The 19,838-nt window shown below is 44.4% G+C and overlaps 1 protein-coding gene across 8 annotated transcripts in view; it reads left to right on the top strand.

The window, feature by feature from the left end:
- LOC132823810 (oxidative stress-induced growth inhibitor 1-like) overlaps nt 1-17,122 on the top strand; it is a 31,128-nt gene extending 14,006 nt beyond the window's left edge. For 5 of the 8 annotated variants that reach the window (XM_060837855.1, XM_060837852.1, XM_060837850.1 and 2 more), the window contains 4 exons: nt 4,677-4,813; nt 6,608-6,799; nt 10,062-10,153; nt 15,351-17,121. In XM_060837855.1, the coding sequence (XP_060693838.1) occupies nt 4,677-4,813; nt 6,608-6,799; nt 10,062-10,153; nt 15,351-16,377 (1,448 nt within the window). In that variant the 3' untranslated portion in view covers nt 16,378-17,121. Of the gene's footprint in view, nt 1-4,676; nt 4,814-6,607; nt 6,800-10,061; nt 10,154-15,350 lie in introns of all 8 variants that reach the window. The other 3 variants (XM_060837847.1, XM_060837848.1, XM_060837853.1) reach the window with 1 other exon arrangement.
- Nucleotides 17,123-19,838: the final 2,716 nt, after the last annotated feature.

Here is a 19,838-nt window from a genome sequence, read left to right as displayed (position 1 = left end):
TCCTCCACTGCCCTAGATACAGAGTTAACATGCCTTGCACCCACACACCACTGCTACACTGTCCAGGAAACAAGGTAGAGTCTAAATAAGGAAGCCAAAACATGGTGCCTTTAACATAGGGAAGTCCCAAGATCCTGCACACCAATGTTACGAAGCAAGATTAGGCACTGAATCACGAACAGACCCATTCTGACAAGATGACAGAAAGCTTTCTTAAAGGGCAAGAGATTTAAATGAGCAGTTTCCAAAAAGTGGAGAGCAAGAGCTGGAGATTAAACAAGAAACATCAGTCAGAAAGCTGAATGTAGAGCAGTTCACCACAAATAGTGATTGATGTTACGTTTGGAAAAAAGGTTCTGGATAATTAATAGGTTCGGGAGAAACCAGGAGAAATGAGACTAAGATGGAAGTTTCGTGCAGAGTGACGTAAAAGGACACAGCCTGTCCAAGCTAAAATTTTCCACTTTTCTATCTCTAGGAGAGCCACATCACTGGGACTGAGGAATACTTATGCAATTATAATTAGTAAGGGCAGCCTTGTGTGAATCAGAAAAATTTGCAATTTGGAACCACAATTAGCTGTCTAATGAGCAGTCCAGCATGAGTGTCTGATAAGTGGACAGTACCATGAGAGAACAGGACCACTCAGGTGTGTGTCAAACAGAGAAACAGACAGGCACCCAAATATTCAGCTTGAAAAGTAACTTTCCTTGAGAAGCCCACATGTTTTCTAAATGATTCTAAGGTTTTCATGAAATGCATGTTGCATCAGCAGTCAGCACTGCTGCCTCACAGCACCACGGACTTGGGTTCGATTCCACCATCGGGTGACTGGTTGTGTGGGGCTTGCACATCCTCCATGTGTCTGTGTGGGTTACCCCTGTGTGCTCCAGTTTCCTCCGGTAGTCCAAAGATGTGCAGGTTAGATGGATTGCCCACAGTGTCCAGGGATGTGCAGGGTAGATGGGTTAGCCATGGGAAATGTGCAGTTACTGGGATAGGATAGGGGGCTGGGTCTGGGTTTGGGTTTGGGCGGGATGTGCTTTGGAAGGGCAGTAAGGGTCAAACAGCCTCCATCTACACTTTTGAGATTTGCGTTCTGGAACTTTCCTGGGAAGCTTGCTCATAAAGGGTTAAATATAAAATGACTCTGAGGAGACAGAGTGTACCAGTAATCATTGACATATTAAACATTGATGGTCCTGGAACCTGTTCAACAACTCCGGCCTTTCACACTCACAAAGATTTATCTGGTGTGTTTGCAGTTGCTTAGCAACCCCACTTTCCCTCAGGAATGTTATCTCTTATTCCAGTGGAGCCTGATAACATTTTTTTAAAAACCGGCTCAAGACCTGTCCGCAGTCAACGTAGTCGAGCAGCCGCAATTGGGAAAGGGGTCTCTTGCCCAGAGTGAACTGGCCAGAACCAGCAACAGCATGGCTGAGCCTGGCCCAATGAGATCACATGTTGACACAGACCCCACCCACACTCCCACTCCCCTGCCCATGGCGAAGTTGTTTAGTTGTGTGGATAGATTCAAACACTGAAACAATGATCCCCGTGGTGGAATAGCCAGGTGACCTTGGATGACGATGGTAGCCTCCAGTTTCCCACCCTACCCCTTTTTTTTTGTTTTCAGAATCAAAACAATATTATGTAAGAAAGAGGTCATTCAGCCCATCATCTAGTTTGCCTGTGTTACCTAGGGCCAATCTCCTGCCTTTTTCCTTATATTCCTACACACCATTATGTCGAAACCATCCAATGTCTCCTGGAGTGTCTCAACTAAGCCTTCCTCCTTACAGGGCACTCCAAACCCTAACTGCATGCTGAGTGAACATTTTCTTTCATATTACCATTGCATCATTTGCACATCACCTTATATCTACTCCCTCTCGTTCTCATTTCTTTTATGAACAGAAACAATTTCACCCAATCTCCTCTACACAGTCCACTTATAATGTTGAAAATCTTGACTAAATCTCCCCTTATCAACCTTTCCTTCCTAACTTCTTCAATCATCTTACATATGTTGAGGTTGGTGAGGCTGTTCTGGAGAGTGTGTCTGGTTTTGGTCACCCTGTTATAGGAGGGATATTATTAAGCTCGAGAGGGTTCAGAAGAGCTTTATCAGGATGTTGCCGGTAATGGAAGGTGTGAGTTATAAGGAGAGGCTGGATAAATTGGGACCTTTCACTGCAATCTAGGGGGTTGAGGGGTGACCTTTATAGAGGTTTACAAAATCTTGAGGGTTATAGGTTTATATGAATGACCGGCGTCTTTTCCCTAGGGTGGGGAATTTCAAGACTGGGGCATATTTTTAAGGTGAGAGGAGAAGGACGTAAGAAAAGATGTGAGGGCAATTTTTTTTTAAGCATGGAGTGGTTCGTGTGTGCAATGAAGTGATGGATGTGCATACAGTTACAATGTTGAAAAGTCATTTTCGCTAAGTACATTAATGTGAGAGACATGGGCCCAGTACAGTCAGGTGGGACTAGTTAAGTTTTTTGGAATTACGTCCAACGTGGATTGAAGGTTCTGTTTCCTTGCTGTATGACTCTAAACAGAAGAGTCTTATACTGGATCCATTCTTGTAAATAACTTCTGCATTGTCTCCAATGCATACACATAATGTGGCATCCATAACTGTACACCATACTTCCGCTGAGGTCAAACAAGTGTCTTGTACAAGTTCAGTATCCCTTTCTTGCTCTTGTACTCTATGCCCAATTCATAAAGATGAGAACATTGTCAGCTTTATTAATTTCTCTCTCTTTTTTCTCTCCACGTGTGCTGCCATCTTCAATGATTTGTGTACCTTATGTGTTAAGTTTTAATTACACTCCTATAAAGTGCCCTGCATCATTTTACATACTAAAGGCTCTATATGTGGATGAAAATTGTTGTACGATTCCAACTGTTCAGCAAACTACATGGGCAGGTTAACGGAAAGATTCAACGCTGAGATTGACATTTTTAATCAGTACGTGAATCAATAGGTACCGGGGGGAAGAGAGAAAAGTGGTAATCAGGATTATCAGATGAGCCACAAACTCATCAAATAGCAGAACAGTTTAATGGGTTGGGTGGTCTACTTTGGCCCCTAAGATTGATGGTCTTATGGGTGATAAGTGTCGGCTGTGTCAGTGGAACCTTCATCCCAATGCTGAATGACTCATAGAACATCATTTCCACACCAATTTACCTTGTTATGGACCAGATCAAACCCCTAAGGAGACAACCTAGACCCTCCCTTTTTTCCTTATTTTAAATGTGTAGGTGTTACACTCCAGATGCAAATTGATCAGTCAAACTACTCAACTTTAAGCAGAGCGCACTTTATTTTTGCACTACAGTTAAAACGCAGAAAAACAAAAACAAAATAAAAAAAATTTGGTTACCAAAATATTTATTAACTACTGCTAACTAACTGTTCCAATATAGCAACATTGCAAGAACACACCCTTGGCAAAGGCAAATTCAGTAAAATAGATTGTCTCACATGCAGTTTGAGCAGCAACAAAAGGCTTTTAGCTGGAACAGACAGAGGAATAGGAGCTTCCACGTCCAGTTTTAAGACCCCAGCAACTGCTGAAAGTTAAAACTAAAATCCTGCTTCTGTGGGAGCTTGACCCCACCCTTTCAGGCTGCTTCTATTGCTCCAACTTTAAAATAAAGCCCCAAGTTGTTTACTTTATTGGTCTTGAGCAGGTTGCTCAGTACCTCTGCCTCAACCTTTCTTCATTTTTAAAAAAAGGACAAAATTAGTTCTTAAAGCCACACCCCCATAAACCTCCCTATGCCTTCCTACCCATCTCAGCCATTGTCTCTTTCTTCACTGCCATCACTATCCCTTTTGCACCCCAAAATTTCTCTCCTGCACCCCAATGTCTGCTTTACTATCCTCATCCCTCCTGCTGGCTTGGAGCTGATAAACTGGATGTCTGTTTGATTTAGCCTGAGGCTTGACTGTCAAAAGGTTGATCAGCTGTATGTTCCCTTGGCTTCCTGCCCGTGGAGTCTGACCAGCAGGAGGTTTTCATTGCTACAGGTCTCCTCGATTCCTGCTTCTGCTGGTAATGGAACCAATGTACAATGTGGTTCGAATCAAGTTTTCTTTGTTCATGGGATGTCAGCATCATTGTCCCAGCCCTAATTGCCCAGGGAGTAGTTGAGAGGCAACCATACTGTTGTGGGTCTGAAGTCACATGTAAATCAGACCAGGTAGGGATGGCAGATTTCCTTCCTAGATAGTTTTTGCAACAATTGACAACAGCCCCCTTGTTCCAGCAGTTTAGTTGTATTTATAAAATTGAATTTAAATTCCATCTACCAAGGTGAGTTTCGAACCTGTGAACTCAGGGTATTAGTCTGGGTCTCTGGACTACTAGTCCAAAAGCATTAGCGCTATGCAACCATCACCACCATCTAAATGAATTTTTTGGTCTTGGATGGTGTGATTAAAACACAAAAACTCTGCACAAGCCCACATTGCTGTTAACCTGTCATTATATGGTGTCACTGAAAAGAGTTTTTTGCTTTGGAAGTTTTGAAACTTGTTTCACCTCCCGATCTTCAGTCAATGGAGTGGACAAGCAAGCCACAATCTTAATCTGTTGTCTCGTGTGGATCATACAAAGTGAGTTCACAACTGTTAATCTGCTGTTTTGAACCAGGGAATGGACCCTCTGCCATTTGTCTCTCCTACCTCTTGTCTGGATATCGGCCTTACTTCAAAGAATCCTCAATCCATCCCAATCCCATTCTTCAACGAAAGTTGGAGCAGAATCTAGGTGTCTCCATCATTGAACAGGTAACATTTCACAGAACTGTGGAGCAAATGTCAGCAAATCGCTCAGTCTTGTTCTTCTTTTTTTGACTGTGTTTTGAACTTGATGTCTCCAGAATTAGATTTCACATGATGGGTTGATACTCAGATGGACAGAAGGTGACTCATGGAGTCCTGAGGGATCTGAGTTGTGGCCTCAACTCTTCATTCAGGGTGTTTAAGAACTAGATAATGGGATTGAAAGTCTTGCATCCAAATCTCTCAGTGACCCACACATTGGGAGTATTGAATGCCCTATAACGTTGCAAAGAGACATTGATAGATTAATAAGTGGGATTAGCAAATTGTTTTCAGTATAGGAAATTGTTAGATACCTTCTCAATAGTGAAAAGTGAGAAACAGTGGAACTTCAGAGAGACCGAACATGTTCACGTAGAAACAAGTAGTAGAAGGTTGGAACTATCTGCAAAATATAATTAATGATAGATCAATGAAGGACCCTTGTGGCCCCTTCCTCTGAGCCAGGTTCAAGTCACCTTTACTCCTGAGGTGTTTAATCACATCCCTGAGCAATTGACACGGTTTGCTAATTCATCAAACATAACACCTGGGACCTCAAGGTGCACACACCCACAGAGTTATCCCATCCTCCGTCCATGGATGGTATGACACTTACATAAAGCTGTGTGTTTGGAGAAGATTCTACTGAGCTCTTGCTCTGTTTGATAAGAAACAGAAGGTGCTTTTGTTTGGGGTCAGCATAATCCTTTTATACCTGAGCCTACTGGGTCAGCTGGTAATTTAACACCATTTGTTCCAACATCAGGCTTGCCTTCATTGCTCAGAGCTTTGAGTATAGATATGTTGAGGTTGTACAGAACACTGGAGAGGCCTCTGCAGGTGTTGTGTGTCCAGTTCTGGTTGCCCTGTTGGAGGAAGGATTTCGTTAAGCTGGAGAGGGCACAGAAGAGACTTTACCAGGATATTGTTGGGTATGAAAGGTTTGAGTTAGCAAAGGAAAGGCTGGGACTTCCTTCACTGGTGCGTAGGAGGTTGAGAGGTAACTTTCTCGAGGTTTATAAAATCATGAGACGTATAGATAAGGTTAATGGTGGTGTCTTTTCCCCAGGATGGCGGATTTCAAGAGTAGGGGCATCTTTTACAGTGAAAGGAGAGAGATTTTTAAAATAGTTATGAATGGTAAAGTTTTTATTCAGAGGGTGGCTCGTGTGTGGAATGAATTTGCTGTGAAGATGGTAGGTGCAGGTACAGTTACAACATTTTAAAAGGTATTTGGATAAGTACGTGAATAGGAACGATTTGGAAGGTTGTAGGCCAGGAGCAGGAAGGTGAGACTAGTTTAGTTCGGGATTACGATCGGCATGGATTGGTTGGACCGAAGGGTCTGTTTGTGTGACTCTGTGACTGGTGAACACAATTACTCTTCGGCGTTCATTGCGGAGTTCCTGTCTTTCAGTTCTGTTTTGGTGGAGGGGGGTGGGAGGGGGTGGGATGAATTCTAAGAGGAACACAGGCCAGTGAATCTTTGTCTCATTGCATAGATGGGGGGAGTATACCTGAATCCAGATATCCAAGTTTAGGTGGGACAAGGGGAGAAACGTCAGAATAACACTAGGTTTAGTGTTGATAATGAACAAGGTGATGAGAAAACTCTGGAAGTAACGGTTAGAGACTCTGAGATGGGATATCAGTTATCTGGTGGACTTCCTGTCAAAAGAAATTGGTGATTTTGGAGATTTATGGGTTGGTCCATGGATATTCCTTACATTCCTCTCTCTTCTGCCCTGATCTCGGTAGGATTTGGAATACCTGTCTGAAGGGCTGGAAGGACGATCCCACAATCCCGTAGCTGTCCTGTTTGATTCCCTCCTGCGTCCTGATGCCGATTTTGGCTTTTCCTTGGAATCAGTGCTCACCTGGAGGCGAGAGCCTGACCATTACATTCCTCACCTGGTCCTAGGCAAGGGGCCACTGGGAGGGTCTTGGCATGTAAGTATGGAAAACAACTGATAAAGCCTATTCATAATTATATTGCTTACCAAACCTCTCTATCCATAGGCCTGTGTTTTTACCAGCAATATAAAGTTGTGTTGATATAACATTTTATCACGCCCTGTGTATAAATTACAACATGGAAACAGGCCGTGTCAGAGCTAACTCTCCGTCTAAGCACAGATCCCATTCATGCTTACTCAGCTTATTCCCATTTCCTTTCAGTTTATCCTCATTCTCTTCACCCCTATATATTTGTATGTTCAACATAGCTGGATGGCTGGTTTGCAATGTAGACTGATGCCAACAGTATGGATTCAATTCACGCACCGATTGAGGTTACCATCAAGTTACCTCATCATCAACCTCTCCTGTTGTCTGAGGTGTGCTGACCCTCAGGTTAAACCGCCACCAGTCATCTTTCTCTAGTGAGTGAGTAACCCTATCATGCCTATTATTCTCTAGTAAGTGAGTAACCCTATTATTGCCATAGCTTGTGTCTTGCTCCATAACACCCAAAGAGAGTTTCCCTTCCATCACATCTCTCAATGTGAAAAATGTTCTTTTGTTTTCTGTTTTAAATCACTTTCATTTAATTTTGTGAATATTAGTTACTGGAAACAACCCACTTCTTTGCATTTCACCTCATCCTTCTGTAACTTGTAGCCCATTTTGCTTTATTGAATTCATAATGTGAATTTTCAAACCTAGGACAGAACTAGAAAGGCACAGACATATAAAGTAGGAACAGGAGTAGGCTGTTCAGCCCTTTGAGCCTGCTCTGTCATTCAATATATTCATGGCTGATCATTCAACTCTGTCGTCAGTTCCCACTTTAATCCCATAATCTTTTATCCCATTAGCCCTAAGAACTATATCTATCTGTGGGAGAGGCCTGCTTGGAGCATCTGTAGGCCAAAGGCTTAAGCAAGGACTGTAATATTTGACATTTTAACTTTGCTTCTTTATTTTTCTATGATTATGGAAAGAACACTGAAGTGCTGAACTTTTGAACTTATTTCCTTTATTTTCCTACTTTTGTAACTAAGGTATTGAGCTTAGGTACTTTGTCCCTAAGATGGTGCTGTGTATGGTGACATTGTGCACTTTTCACTGTACTCTTATATCCTGTACTTGAGTATGTGTGGCAATAAAATCTAAATTTAACTCCTTCTTGAAAAATATTTTGTTGTTTTGAGATTTCTTCATCCTGCAGCAACTACACTGCACATTCTCTAAAAGTTCAATTTGCTCATTATAGTGTGAAGCCCAATAGTGTGCACAGCACTCAATAGTCTCTTGGTGTCGTTTATACTGGGTTAGCAATATTGCTGGATTTTGGCATCCATATGTCTTCTGGTAAAATAGAAGATTCTAGTGGGCTCTTTGCCAACATGATCAACCTGATCTGCCGTCACTGATCTAGAATCATTGAGATGTACTACATGGAAACAGACCCTTTGGTCCAACACCTCCATGCCGACTGGATCCTAAATTAATCCAGTCCCATTTACCAGCATTTGATCCATATCTCTCTAAACCCTTCCTGTTCATAAACCCATCCAGATACCTTTTAAATGTTATAATTGTATCAGCTCCACCGCTTCCTCTAGCAGTTTATTCCATAAATGCACCACCCTCTGTGTGGAAAAAGTTGCCCCTTAGGTGCTTTTATATCTTCCCCACCTCCTGCTTCCCCCTACCCACCTTAAACCCATGCTCTCTAGTTTTGGGCCCCTTTACCCTGGGGAAAAGACTTTGACAATTCACCCTATCCATGCCCTTCTAAAAGGTCACCCCTCGATGTTCCAGGGTAAATAGCCTCGGCCTCTTCAGCCTCTCCCTATAGCTCAATTCCTCCAACCCTGGCAACATCCGTGTAAATCTTTTCTGAACCCTATCAATTTTCACAATATTTTTCCAATAGCAGCGCTGGGAACCCAGACCCTGAATCCGTCTGCTGTTCCTTCAGCTCCGGACGTTCTTCACAGACAGCAGAAAGTGGTTCGGGAGATGTGAATGAAAGTTTCCCAGCCGGATTCTGGTCCAGTGAGGATAGCGATAGACAGTGTTCAGGGATGTGCTGCAGCCTTGAGAGTGGTTTGGGAGGTTGCGGAATGAGGAGTCATCAGCAGGACAAGGTTAGATTGCAGACCGGGAGAGAGGTGCCGAGCACTGGGAGGTTAGGATAACTGGATTGGGGAAATCTTCCTCCTCAGGTCCAGTGCTAAACCTGGTTGTTCCTCCTTTCTCCCTTCAGCTGCAGGGATTCTGGAGTCTTGGATAACAAATCCAGGACCGTTCAGTCGTGACTGACACTCTCATCACACAATTAAATAGCAGACCCACCCGTTTTTAAAGTAGTGGTAGGTGTTTGAAGTCAGATGGGTCAGGTTTCGGATTTTTGGGCATGACATAAAAGATTGGGGCTTAAGAAGGAACAAACTCTTAGGCGAGTGGGTGTCACGGTGGCTCAGTGGTTAGCACTACTGCGCAATTCCTGCCTCGGGTGACTGCGAAAGTTTGCACATTCTCCCCATGTCTGCATGGATTTCCTCCAGGTGGTCTGATTTCTTCTCCTAGTACAAAGATGTGCAGGTCAGGTAAATTGGCCATGTTAAGTTGCCCATAGTGTTAGGTCAGAGGGAAATGGGTCTGCACTAGTCAGAGGGAAATGGGTCTGGGTGGGTTACTCTTCAGAGGGCCGGTGTAGACTTGTTGGGCCGAAGGGCCTGTTTCCACCCGGTAGGGAATCAAATCTAATCAGAATCTAACCAAAGCTTGACCCTCTGACCTCGGGGAAAGGAAAGCAAGTGACAGAGCAGCCGATCTTAACCTTAGTTGCAAAGATGTTCAAGAACAGCTTTTATTTCTTGTTGGAGGTGAGGGTGGAGGAGGCAGGATGCAGAGCTTTAAGAAGGCGGATTGCACACAGTGTGTTGTTGGGGAGACGGGATGTCTGATGAAGGGCTTTTGCCCAAAACATTGATTTTCCTGTTCCTCGGATGCTGCCTGACCTGCTGTGCTTTTCCAGCACTACTCTAAACTTGACTCTGATCTCCAGAGTCCTCACTTTCACCTGGGAGAAAGGGTACGTTTTGTATTCAAGGGTGATTGCCCGCTGGTGGAATAGTTATGTTGCCGTATTCAGTGACTCCACACTGGGTTAGGTTGAAGTGCTGTTATTGACTGTGTGAACAAGCTCCTGGCTGCCATTGAGGACTAACGTCTCCGTTCTTCTGCCCTCTTTCCCTGACAGTCGATTGAGGGATCCATGTTCACCCTCAGTCTCGGTGACTGGATGGAGCTTCCTGACCTTCCCTTCAGGGACTGGATGAGACTCAAGCGAAGGTAACCCTGGCTAATGATAGAAAAGCCATCTGTCACCAATTGTGTTTGGTCTCTTCATTTAGTTCCACACAACCCCTCCCCTCCCCAACTCCCCGCCATCCCATTCTCCCTGCTCACTCCAATGGAGAAGACTGGGCTGGTGATTAATGGCCTTGAACAGCACCATTTTCTACCAGGGATTGTGCTTCTTGGAGTATAGTGGGCATGGTTAATGTTTAATTGTACACAGGTCACCATACACAATGCTTAAGAGCAGAAATGGGCCGCTTGACCCTTTAAACCTGTGCACTATTCATTAAAGTCATGGTTGATCTATTTGTGTTCGAATTCCACGTTCCCACCTATCCTCAAAATTTTTTGATTCTCCTTCTCTAAGAAGAATCGACCACCGAAAACTTGTAAAAAAAAATTCAGCTCACTGAGAGAAACATTTTTCCTCATCTCTGTCCTTGAAGGCAGGCCCTTATTTTAAAACAGTGCCACCTAGTTTTGGACTTAGCCTGAAGAGGAAACCTCCTTTTTATTATGCCCCTGTTAAGGCAGTTTAGGATCTTGTATATCTCCGTCTAGCCTTGCTGTACTCTTTAAAATTCCAGTGGAAACTGTCCGATCTGTCGATAGAATCCCCGACAGTGTAGACGCAGACCATTTGGCCCATCAAGTCCACACCAACCCTCTGAAGAGTCCCCTGCCCAGACCAACCCCCCATTCTCCTTGTAACCTTGCATTTCCCATGGCTGATCGACTCCTACATATCCTTGGACACTTCAGGCAATTTAGCATGACTAATCCACCTAACCTGCACATCCTTGAATTGTGGAAGGAAACTGGAAAAACCCTTGCAGATACAGGGAGAATGTGCAAATGCCACAGAAGCAGTCACCTGAATTGAACCCGGATAGGAAAGGTGAGGTCACCCTGTTAGGAGTTTTCTACAGGCTTCCTAGTAGTTCGAGAGACGTAGAGGAAAGTATTGCGAGGATGATTCAGGAGAAGAGTGAAAGTAGTAGGATGATTGTTATGGGAGACTTTAACTTCCCAGATATTGACTGGGAAAGCTATAGCTCGAGTTCGTTAGGTGGGTCGGTGTTTATCCAATGTGTGCAGGAGGGTTTCCTGACACAATATGTAGACAGGCCAACAAGAGGTGAGGCCATACTGGATTTGGTTCTAAGTAATGAACCAGGCCAGGTGTTAGACTTGGAGGTAGGTGTGCACTTCGGGGACAGTGACCACAACTCAGTGACTTTTACTCTAGTGATGGAGAGGCATAAGTGTGCACTGCAGGGCAGGAGTTATAGCTGGGGGCAGGGAAATTATGATGCGGTGAGGCATGACTTAGGATGCGTGGATTGGAAAATTAGGCTTCAAGGGAAGGACACAAATGTTATGTGGAGCTTGTTCAAGGAGCAGCTGTTGGGTGTCCTTGATAAGTATGTACCAGTCAGGCAGGGAGGGAAGAGTCGTGTGAGGGAGCCGTGGTTTAATAAGGAATTGGAATCCCTTGTTAAAGGGAAGAGGGCGGCCTATGTAAGGATGAGGCGTGAAGGTTCAGTTGGGGCGATTGAGAGTTATAAGGTAGCCAGGAAGGATCTAAAGAGAGAGCTAAGAGCAGCGAGAAGGGGACATGAAAAGTCCTTAGTAGGTAGGATTAGGGAAAACCCAAAGGCATTCTATAGGTATGTCAGGGATAAAAGGATGACTAGGGTAGGTATCGGTCCAGTCAAGGATAGTAGTGGGAAGTTGTGCGTGGAGGCGGAAGAGATTGGAGAGACATGAAATCAATACTTTTCGTCAGTATTCACTCAGGAACAGGACATTGTTGCTGATGTGAATATTGAGTCACAAGTGATTAGAATGGATGACCTTGAGGTATGTAGGGAAGAGGTCTGGGAAATACTGGAAAGGGTGAAAATAGATAAGTCCCCTGGGCCTGATGGCATTTATCCTAGGATCCTCTGGGAAGCTAGGGAGGAGATAGTGAAGCCATTGGCCTTGATTTTTATGTCGTCGTTGTCTACAGGAGTAGTGCCAGAAGACTGGAGGATGGTGAATGTGGTCCCCTTGTTCAAGAAGGGGAGTAGGGATAGCCCTAGTAACTATAGGCCAGTGAGTCTCACTTCTGTTGTGGGCAAAGTCTTAGAGAGAATTGTAAGGGATAGGATTTATGAACATCTGGATAGGAATAACGTGATCAAGGATAGTCAGCATGGTTTTGTGAAGGGCAGGTCGTGCCTCACAAACCTTATTGAGTTCTTTGAGAAGGTGACCAAGGAAGTGGACGAGGGTAAAGCAGTAGATGTGGTGTATATGGATTTTAGCAAGGCATTCGATAAGGTACCCCATGGTAGGCTACTGCAAAAATTACGGAGGTATGGCATTGAGGGTGCATTAGAGGTTTGGATTAGGAATTGGCTGACTGGAAGGAGACAGAGGGTAGTAGTTGATAGTAAAGGTTCATCTTGGAGTGCAGTTACTAGCGGTGTTCCACAAGGATTTGTTTTGGGACCATTGCTGTTTGTCATTTTTATAAATGACCTGGAGGAGGGGCTTGAAGGCTGGGTGAGCAAGTTTGCGGATGATATGAAAATTGGTGGAGTTGTGGACAGCGAAGAAGGATGTGGCAGGTTACAGCGGGATAGAGATAAGTTGCAGAGCTGGGCAGAAAGGTGGCAAATGGAGTTCAATGTAGCTAAATGTGAAGTCATTCACTTTGGTAGGAGTAACAAGAAGATGGATTACTGGGCTAATGGTAGGCTACTTGGAAGTGTGGATGAGCAGAGGGATATTGGTGTCCATGTACACAGATCTCTGAAAGTTGCCACCCAGATAAATAGTGCTGTGAAGAAGGCATATGGCGTACTGGGTTTTATTGGTAGAGGAATTGAGTTGCAGAGTCCTGAGGTCATGTTGCAGTTGTATAAGACTCTAGTGCGGCCTCATCTGGAGTATCGTGTGCAGTTTTGGTCGCCATACTATAGGAAGGATGTGGAGGCATTGGAACAAGTGCGGAGGAGGTTTACCAGGATGTTGCCTGGCATGGTAGGAAGATCTAATGAGGAAAGGCTGAGGCACTTGGGGCTGTTCTCATTGGAGAAAAGAAGGTTTAGGGGAGATTTGATAGAGGTGTACAAGATGATTAGGGGTTTAGACAGGGTTGACAGTGAGAACCTTTTTCTGCGTACGGAGTCAGCTGTTACTAGGGAACACTGCTTTAAATTAAGGGGAGGTTGGTATAGGACAGATGTTAGGGGTAGATTCTTTACTCAGCGGGTTGTGAGTTCATGGAATGCCCTGCCAGTAGCAGTGGTGGACTGTCCCTCTTTATGGTCTTTTAAGTGGGCATTGGATAAGCATATGGAGGTTATTGGGCTAGTGTAGGTTAGGTAGGCTTCGGTCGGTGCAACATCGAGGGCCGAAGGGCCTGTACTGCGCTGTATTTTTCTATGTTCTATGTTCTATGTTCTATCCGTGGCACAGAGGCTAACCACTGAGTCACTGCACTGCCTCAAATATTGCTCATTCCAGGTATCGATGTATTAAACCTGATCCACCTCCAATGCACTTACATCCTTTCTTCAATAAGGTTACCAAAACTGGGCACAATAATGGAGATGTGGTCTCACCAATGCTTTCTATATTCACAATGTTCAAGTCCTCTCATGATAAAGGACAGCAACCCATTGGTCTTTCTGATTATTTGTGATAACTGCACGCTCACTCCATCGTGAGCACGGTCCCTTCGACCTGTATATTAATGTGCTCCTCAACGCTCTGGTCTATACATTTCACAGTTGAGCACGGGGGAAGCTTACTCTTCCTTCAAGATGGAAAATGGGATATTTACTCGGGATGTAGGCATCGTTGGCTGGGCTTTGCTTAACAGAGACAACAGTGACTGAGAGAGCGCAGATTTAAAGTATTTGGGAGAAACGAGATGAGAAAATATTCCTTATTTTCGCCCAGAGGTGAATTAGGGTCTGGAACTCTCTGCCTGAATGGTGATAGATTGGGAAAGGGGGGAAGTGCAATGAAACCTGGGTGTCCTTGTGCACTAGTCGCTGAAAGTACTCGAGCATGTAGGTACAGCAGGCAGTGGAGAAAGTAAACGGTGTGTTGGCCTTCAGAGTGCGAGGATTTGAGTACAGGAGCAGGGATGTCTTGCTTCAATTGTGCAGGGCTTTGGTGATCCACACCTGCTCATTGAGTACAGTTTTGGCCTCCTTCTCTAAGGAAGGATGTTCTGGCTGTGGAGGGAGTGCAACCAAGATTTACCAGATCGATTTCTGGGATGACAGGGCTGACGTATGAGGAGAGACAGGATTGGTTAGGACTTTAATTTACTGGAGTTCAGAAGAATCAGGGTGTTCGCATAGAAACCTCTAAATTTTGACACCAGTAGACCATTTAGATGTAGGAAGGATAATAGACGATAAGTGCAGAAGTAGGCCATAGTGGGCGGCATGGTGGCACAGTGGTTAGCACTGCTGCCTCACAGCGCCTGAGACCCGGGTTCAATTCCCGACTCAGGCGACTGACTGTGTGGAGTTTGCACGTTCTCCCCGTGTCTGCGTGGGTTTCCTCCAGGTGCTCCGGTTTCCTCCCACAGTCCAAAGATGTGCGGATCAGGTGAATTGGCCATGCTAAATTGCCCATAGTGTTAGGTAAGGGGTAAATGTAGGGGTATGGGTGGGTTGCGCTTCGGTGGGTCGGTGTGGACTTGTTGGGCCGAAGGGCCTGTTTCCACACTGTAAGTAATCTAATTCTGCCCTTCGAGCCTGCACCACCATTCAATATGATCATGGCTGATCATCCTTAATCAGTATTCTGTTCCTGCCTTATCTCCATAACCCTTGATTCCACTATCCAACTCTTTCTTAAATGAATCGAGAGACTGGGCCTCCACTGACCTCTGGGGCAGAGCATTCCACACAGCCACCACTCTCTGGGTGAAGAAGTTTCTCCTCATCTCTGTCCTAAATGGTTTACCCCGTATCTTTAAGCTGTGTCCTCTGGTTTGGCACTCACCCATCAGCGGAAACGTGTTTCCTGCCTCCAGAGTATCCAATCCGTTAATAATCTTATGTTCCTGTGTAGGGCTTGTTTACATTGGTCGCTGTACTGTCTGTCTGTCTCTTGCTCCCTATCTCATACACATGCATCAGGGTCTCTGACTGTGTTTTTAATTGACTTCCAGGTGCCTGCGGAATGACCGTGCCATGACATCTGATATCGCCGGCTATTACCAGCACTATGCCAGGGTCAAGGGACTGCAGCAGCACTTTGCATGTGGCACCGTTGTGACTTCAGTGAGGAGGGTTAGTGAGGATTCTAGTGCAGAAAGCCAGGTCAATGTGAGCGTGGATAGTGCAGCAGGAGCTCGGGTCTTCAGGCACTCCACCAGCACAAGCCTCTTTGAGGTGATCGGTTCCAGCAAATCCGAGGACGGTTCAGAAAAGGCTTTCCGCATCTTCGCAGAGAAGGTTGTCTTGGCAACGGGCATGTATGACAGCCCTGCTTGGCTTGGCGTTGATGGTGAAGAGCTTCCGTTTGTTCACCACACGACTTCAGAACTGGACCGAACCCTCACGGAGCGGGAGACAGAACTGAACTCTGACCCCATTCTGATCATTGGGGGCGGCCTAACCGCCGCAGACGCTATCATCGCCGCTCACCACGGCAATGTCTCGGTGATCCATGTCTTCCGCAGAGGGGTCAATGACCCAGGGCTGATCTTCAACCAGCTTCCCAAAGTCATGTACCCAGAGTATCACAAAGTCCACCAGATGATGATCCAACAGTCCTGCACCACCACAGGACCCTATGAAGGGTATCTCAGTCTCCCCAAACACCGCGTGCTTGCTTTCACCCCAGACAGGAAGTGCATCATTGAGGATCTAATGTCAGCAGAGAAGAAGGTGTTCAATGTCTCCATGGCCTTCGTACTGATTGGCTCAAATCCTAACTTGACCTTGCTGCCTGATTGCGGAAGGTCACTGGCAATCAACCCGGAGCTCGCTGTTAACAGCAAACGTAACCCCCTCGACGTGGATTGCTACACTTATGAGTGTGTGCAGGAACGGGGACTCTATGCCCTGGGCCCGCTGGTGGGAGATCACTTTGTACGTTTTCTGCAAGGAGGGGCTCTGGCTGTGGCGAGGTCTCTCCTTAAGGAGCGTCAGGGTGCCCAGTTTCAAACTGACAGGCAGCTTTTGATCAGCTGACATTGTGGTGTTGGCATGGAAGCTGTGCGTGCGGGTAAATTGTTGAGGTCAGTGTAGGTAGGGTCACCATTCAGAAGCATCTTTTCATGTTCCCCATGTTTATAGTGCCTTCCAGACCATGGGCACAAGGCTCAAGCTGCCTCGGCATCCAGGCTGGCATGATGCTATGCTCTGTTCAAGGGGGACTGAGGCCAAGACGGATAACTCAGCTCCCGAGTGAGCACCACGTGCCAGGCTAAGGGGGTAGCCTTGGCCTCAAGTCAGCCTCTATCACTGTTGCTGAGCAAATCCATTTCAGGTTTGAAACTCAGTAAAACTCAATATTTAAGGGCATTTTCAACCCTCTCACACTCCCAAGAGAGATTATGAACCAGGAAGAGAAAGCAGAAGTCCGTCCCTGCATTTCTGGTTAGCTGGGTATCCAAGATGGACACCCTAAATGTGGCATGCCAACGTCAGGGGACTCCCCCAGCATGTAGCCTGGGCAGGTGCCCAGGGCATTCGACACATAACTCCTAGAATCCCAGAGGATACCGTAGGATGCCGGGGCCACGCAGAGATACTGCAGACCACAGTCTGCAGTTGATCTTGTTGTGTGATATCAACTCTAGGACTCATGCAGTACCAGAAGTCATTTATCTAACTTGAATTCTTATACTCTGACTCAAATGTAATGCAAGTTAATTATGGAAAATAATTTCTTTTTTCGAACACCTACAGTTTGTAAAGATTAAATATTTTAATAAAGTGGTATTTTATATTACAACCCACAGTCTTATCATTTTTGTGAAAAATGTGACCTTGAGATTGGTAAGAAATACAGCTGTTGAATTTTCTGTCCCACAAGAAAAAGGTAATATAAAACTGACACCATTCAGCTATTAACTGCCTCTGCTTTCAATCCCATTGAAGTAAATGGGAGATGCGACTTTTAGCTGGTCAACTTGTGTCACGTCGTCTTACAGTATTGTTCGATGTCACACCCAACTTGCCAGTGTGTCGGTGCTAGCAAGTGAAATACTTTACAGGCACAATATGGGCATGATATATCTCCTCATCAAATACTCCCAGGGCAGGCACAGCATGGGGTTAGATATAGAGTATAACCAACCCCTCTCCACTTTCTCGCATCAAACAGCCCCAGGGCAGGTACAGTATGGGGTCAAACACAGAGTAAAACTGCTTCTACTGTCTTACACTGAAAATAAAGTTCCCTAGATGCTGTTCCTATCAAATACTTCCTGGAGTGGGGGCAGGCAGAAGAGAGTGAGAAACACAGTAACATTTAAGAAGGTTTCCTGGTAGACCTCCAGTTGTACGTTCAAGGAAAATGAAGAAAGGAATGGGGATCACTGAAGTATCAGCTAGATAAATCAGGCAATAACAGAGGTGTTGAATGAATCCACTGCAATATTTTTACTCAATAGGTTCAGAAAATAATCTTTAATAATAATTGACAGACCAGAAAGTCTTTTTTCAAAAAAAAAAGCAACCCACTAAGTAGTCCAACTAAAATATATTAAATCCCTCTGTTATAGAGTTAGACAGTGCAGAAACAGACCCCTCGGTCCAACTCGTCCATGCCAATCAGATATCTCAAATAAATCTGGTCCCACTTGCTTGCATTTGGCCCATATCCCTCTGAACTTTTTCTGTCATGTTCCTGTCCAAATGTACTTTAAACGTTGTAACTGTACCTTTCCACAACTTCCATTGGCTTATTCCATATAAGAACTACCCTTTGTGAAAATGTTGCCCCTCAGGACCCTTTTCAAAACTTTACTGTCACTTTTTTAAAAAAAAATACCCCGAGTATTGAATTCCACCAGCTTTCACTCTCTCATCCTCACTAAAGCAAGGAAAGAGATGGCAGAGTCCTCATCTTTTTATTCACTGAAGCTCCAGTGAAGCTGGAGCGGTGACCATCTTATCTTGTTCCTGCACATGGAAAGAGACATGGGCACTCTTAATTGGCAGTTTTAATATGGTAGGATAGTTTCACCAAAAGCAAAACATTAAAATATTGGAATACTGTGTGCAGTTCTGGTCTTCCTGCTATGTTGTGAAACTTGAAAGGGTTTGGAAAAGATTTACAAGGCAGTGTTTGAGCTACAGGGAGAGGCTGAATAGACGGGGGCAATTTTCCCTGGAGCGTTGGAGACTGAGGGGTGACCTTATAGAGGTTTATAAAATCATGAGGGGCATGAATAGGGTAAATGGACAAGGATTTTTCCCTGGGTCGGGGGAGTCCCAAAACTAGAAGGTGGAGGTTTAAAATGAGGCGGAAAGATTCAAAAGAGACCTAAGGGGCAACTTTTTCACGCAGAGGGTGGCGCGTGTATGGAATGAGCAGCCAGAGGAAATGGTGGAGGCTGGTACAATTACAAAAGGCCTCTGCATGGTATATGAATAGGAAGGGTTCAGAGGGATCTAGGCTGGGTACTGGCAAATGGGGCTAGATTTATTTGGGTTATCTGGTCGGCATAGATGAGTTGGACTGAAGGATCTGTTTCATTGCAGAAAATTCTCCGTGGTACTAAATGTTCAAAGATCATCTGGAGGAAGCAACATAATTAAAAGTGGCATAAATTCCAAAAGCCTTAATAAGGCTTAACAAGTGAGGTGGAGTTCTTTGAAAAGAGTAGACAAGGATAGCTGTGTAGATGTCTTATATTTGGATCTTGAAAAGGATTTTAAAAATGTGCGAGCAAAAATGATGTGACAACAGTTAGGACATGTGAAGTCAGGGTCAAATAACCACATGAATAGAAAATTGGTTAAAAATACGGAAAGCAGAGAATGATGGTCATATTTGAAAAATAGACCCCTTCAGGGTCAATGCTGGGTCTATAGTTCTTTACAGATTCCATTTCTGATTTGGAATAACTAACCAAATGTCAAAATTTGCTGATGATACCTAATCTAGGATCTAGCTAACACAGGATGAGTAGATCATTGTAAATGATTCCAGAAAACTTGCATTTGGACTGTTATACATCAACGAGTTGTAACATTAAGAAATCAATCAATAATACATAGCAATATGCAGAGCTGCAAATTCAGTTGCACCTTAGAGAATTGAAAAATGAACAGAATTCAGTAGAAAGTGATCTAGGAGAAAGGGTGAACAAATAATTAATGAGCACAGCAGGTCAGTAAAACAATGATGTTGACAAAAAACATCAGGACTTGTTTCCAGATTTATAAGTATGAAATTCAAAAGTTGTGAAACAGCAGTTAAACTGGTGAAGGAACTAGTTGGATCATTTTAGTACTGCAGCTTCATGATATCAGCTTTTTAATGTTCAGTTTCTTTTAAAAAATCAAATTCTCAATTGCTATGGTAGGAATTTAACTCATTATCTTTCCATATGGGAATATGATAAATAGCTCAAAATTGAAGGTTTTTCCTCCTGTTCTGGTGCTCAGATACATGCAGGTTTTTATACTGAAAAACTTAT

This window comes from Hemiscyllium ocellatum, chromosome 17 (genome assembly GCF_020745735.1).
Source record: "Hemiscyllium ocellatum isolate sHemOce1 chromosome 17, sHemOce1.pat.X.cur, whole genome shotgun sequence".
NCBI classification, from domain to species: domain Eukaryota; kingdom Metazoa; phylum Chordata; class Chondrichthyes; order Orectolobiformes; family Hemiscylliidae; genus Hemiscyllium; species Hemiscyllium ocellatum.
This window is presented reverse-complemented; position numbering and strand designations above follow the sequence as displayed.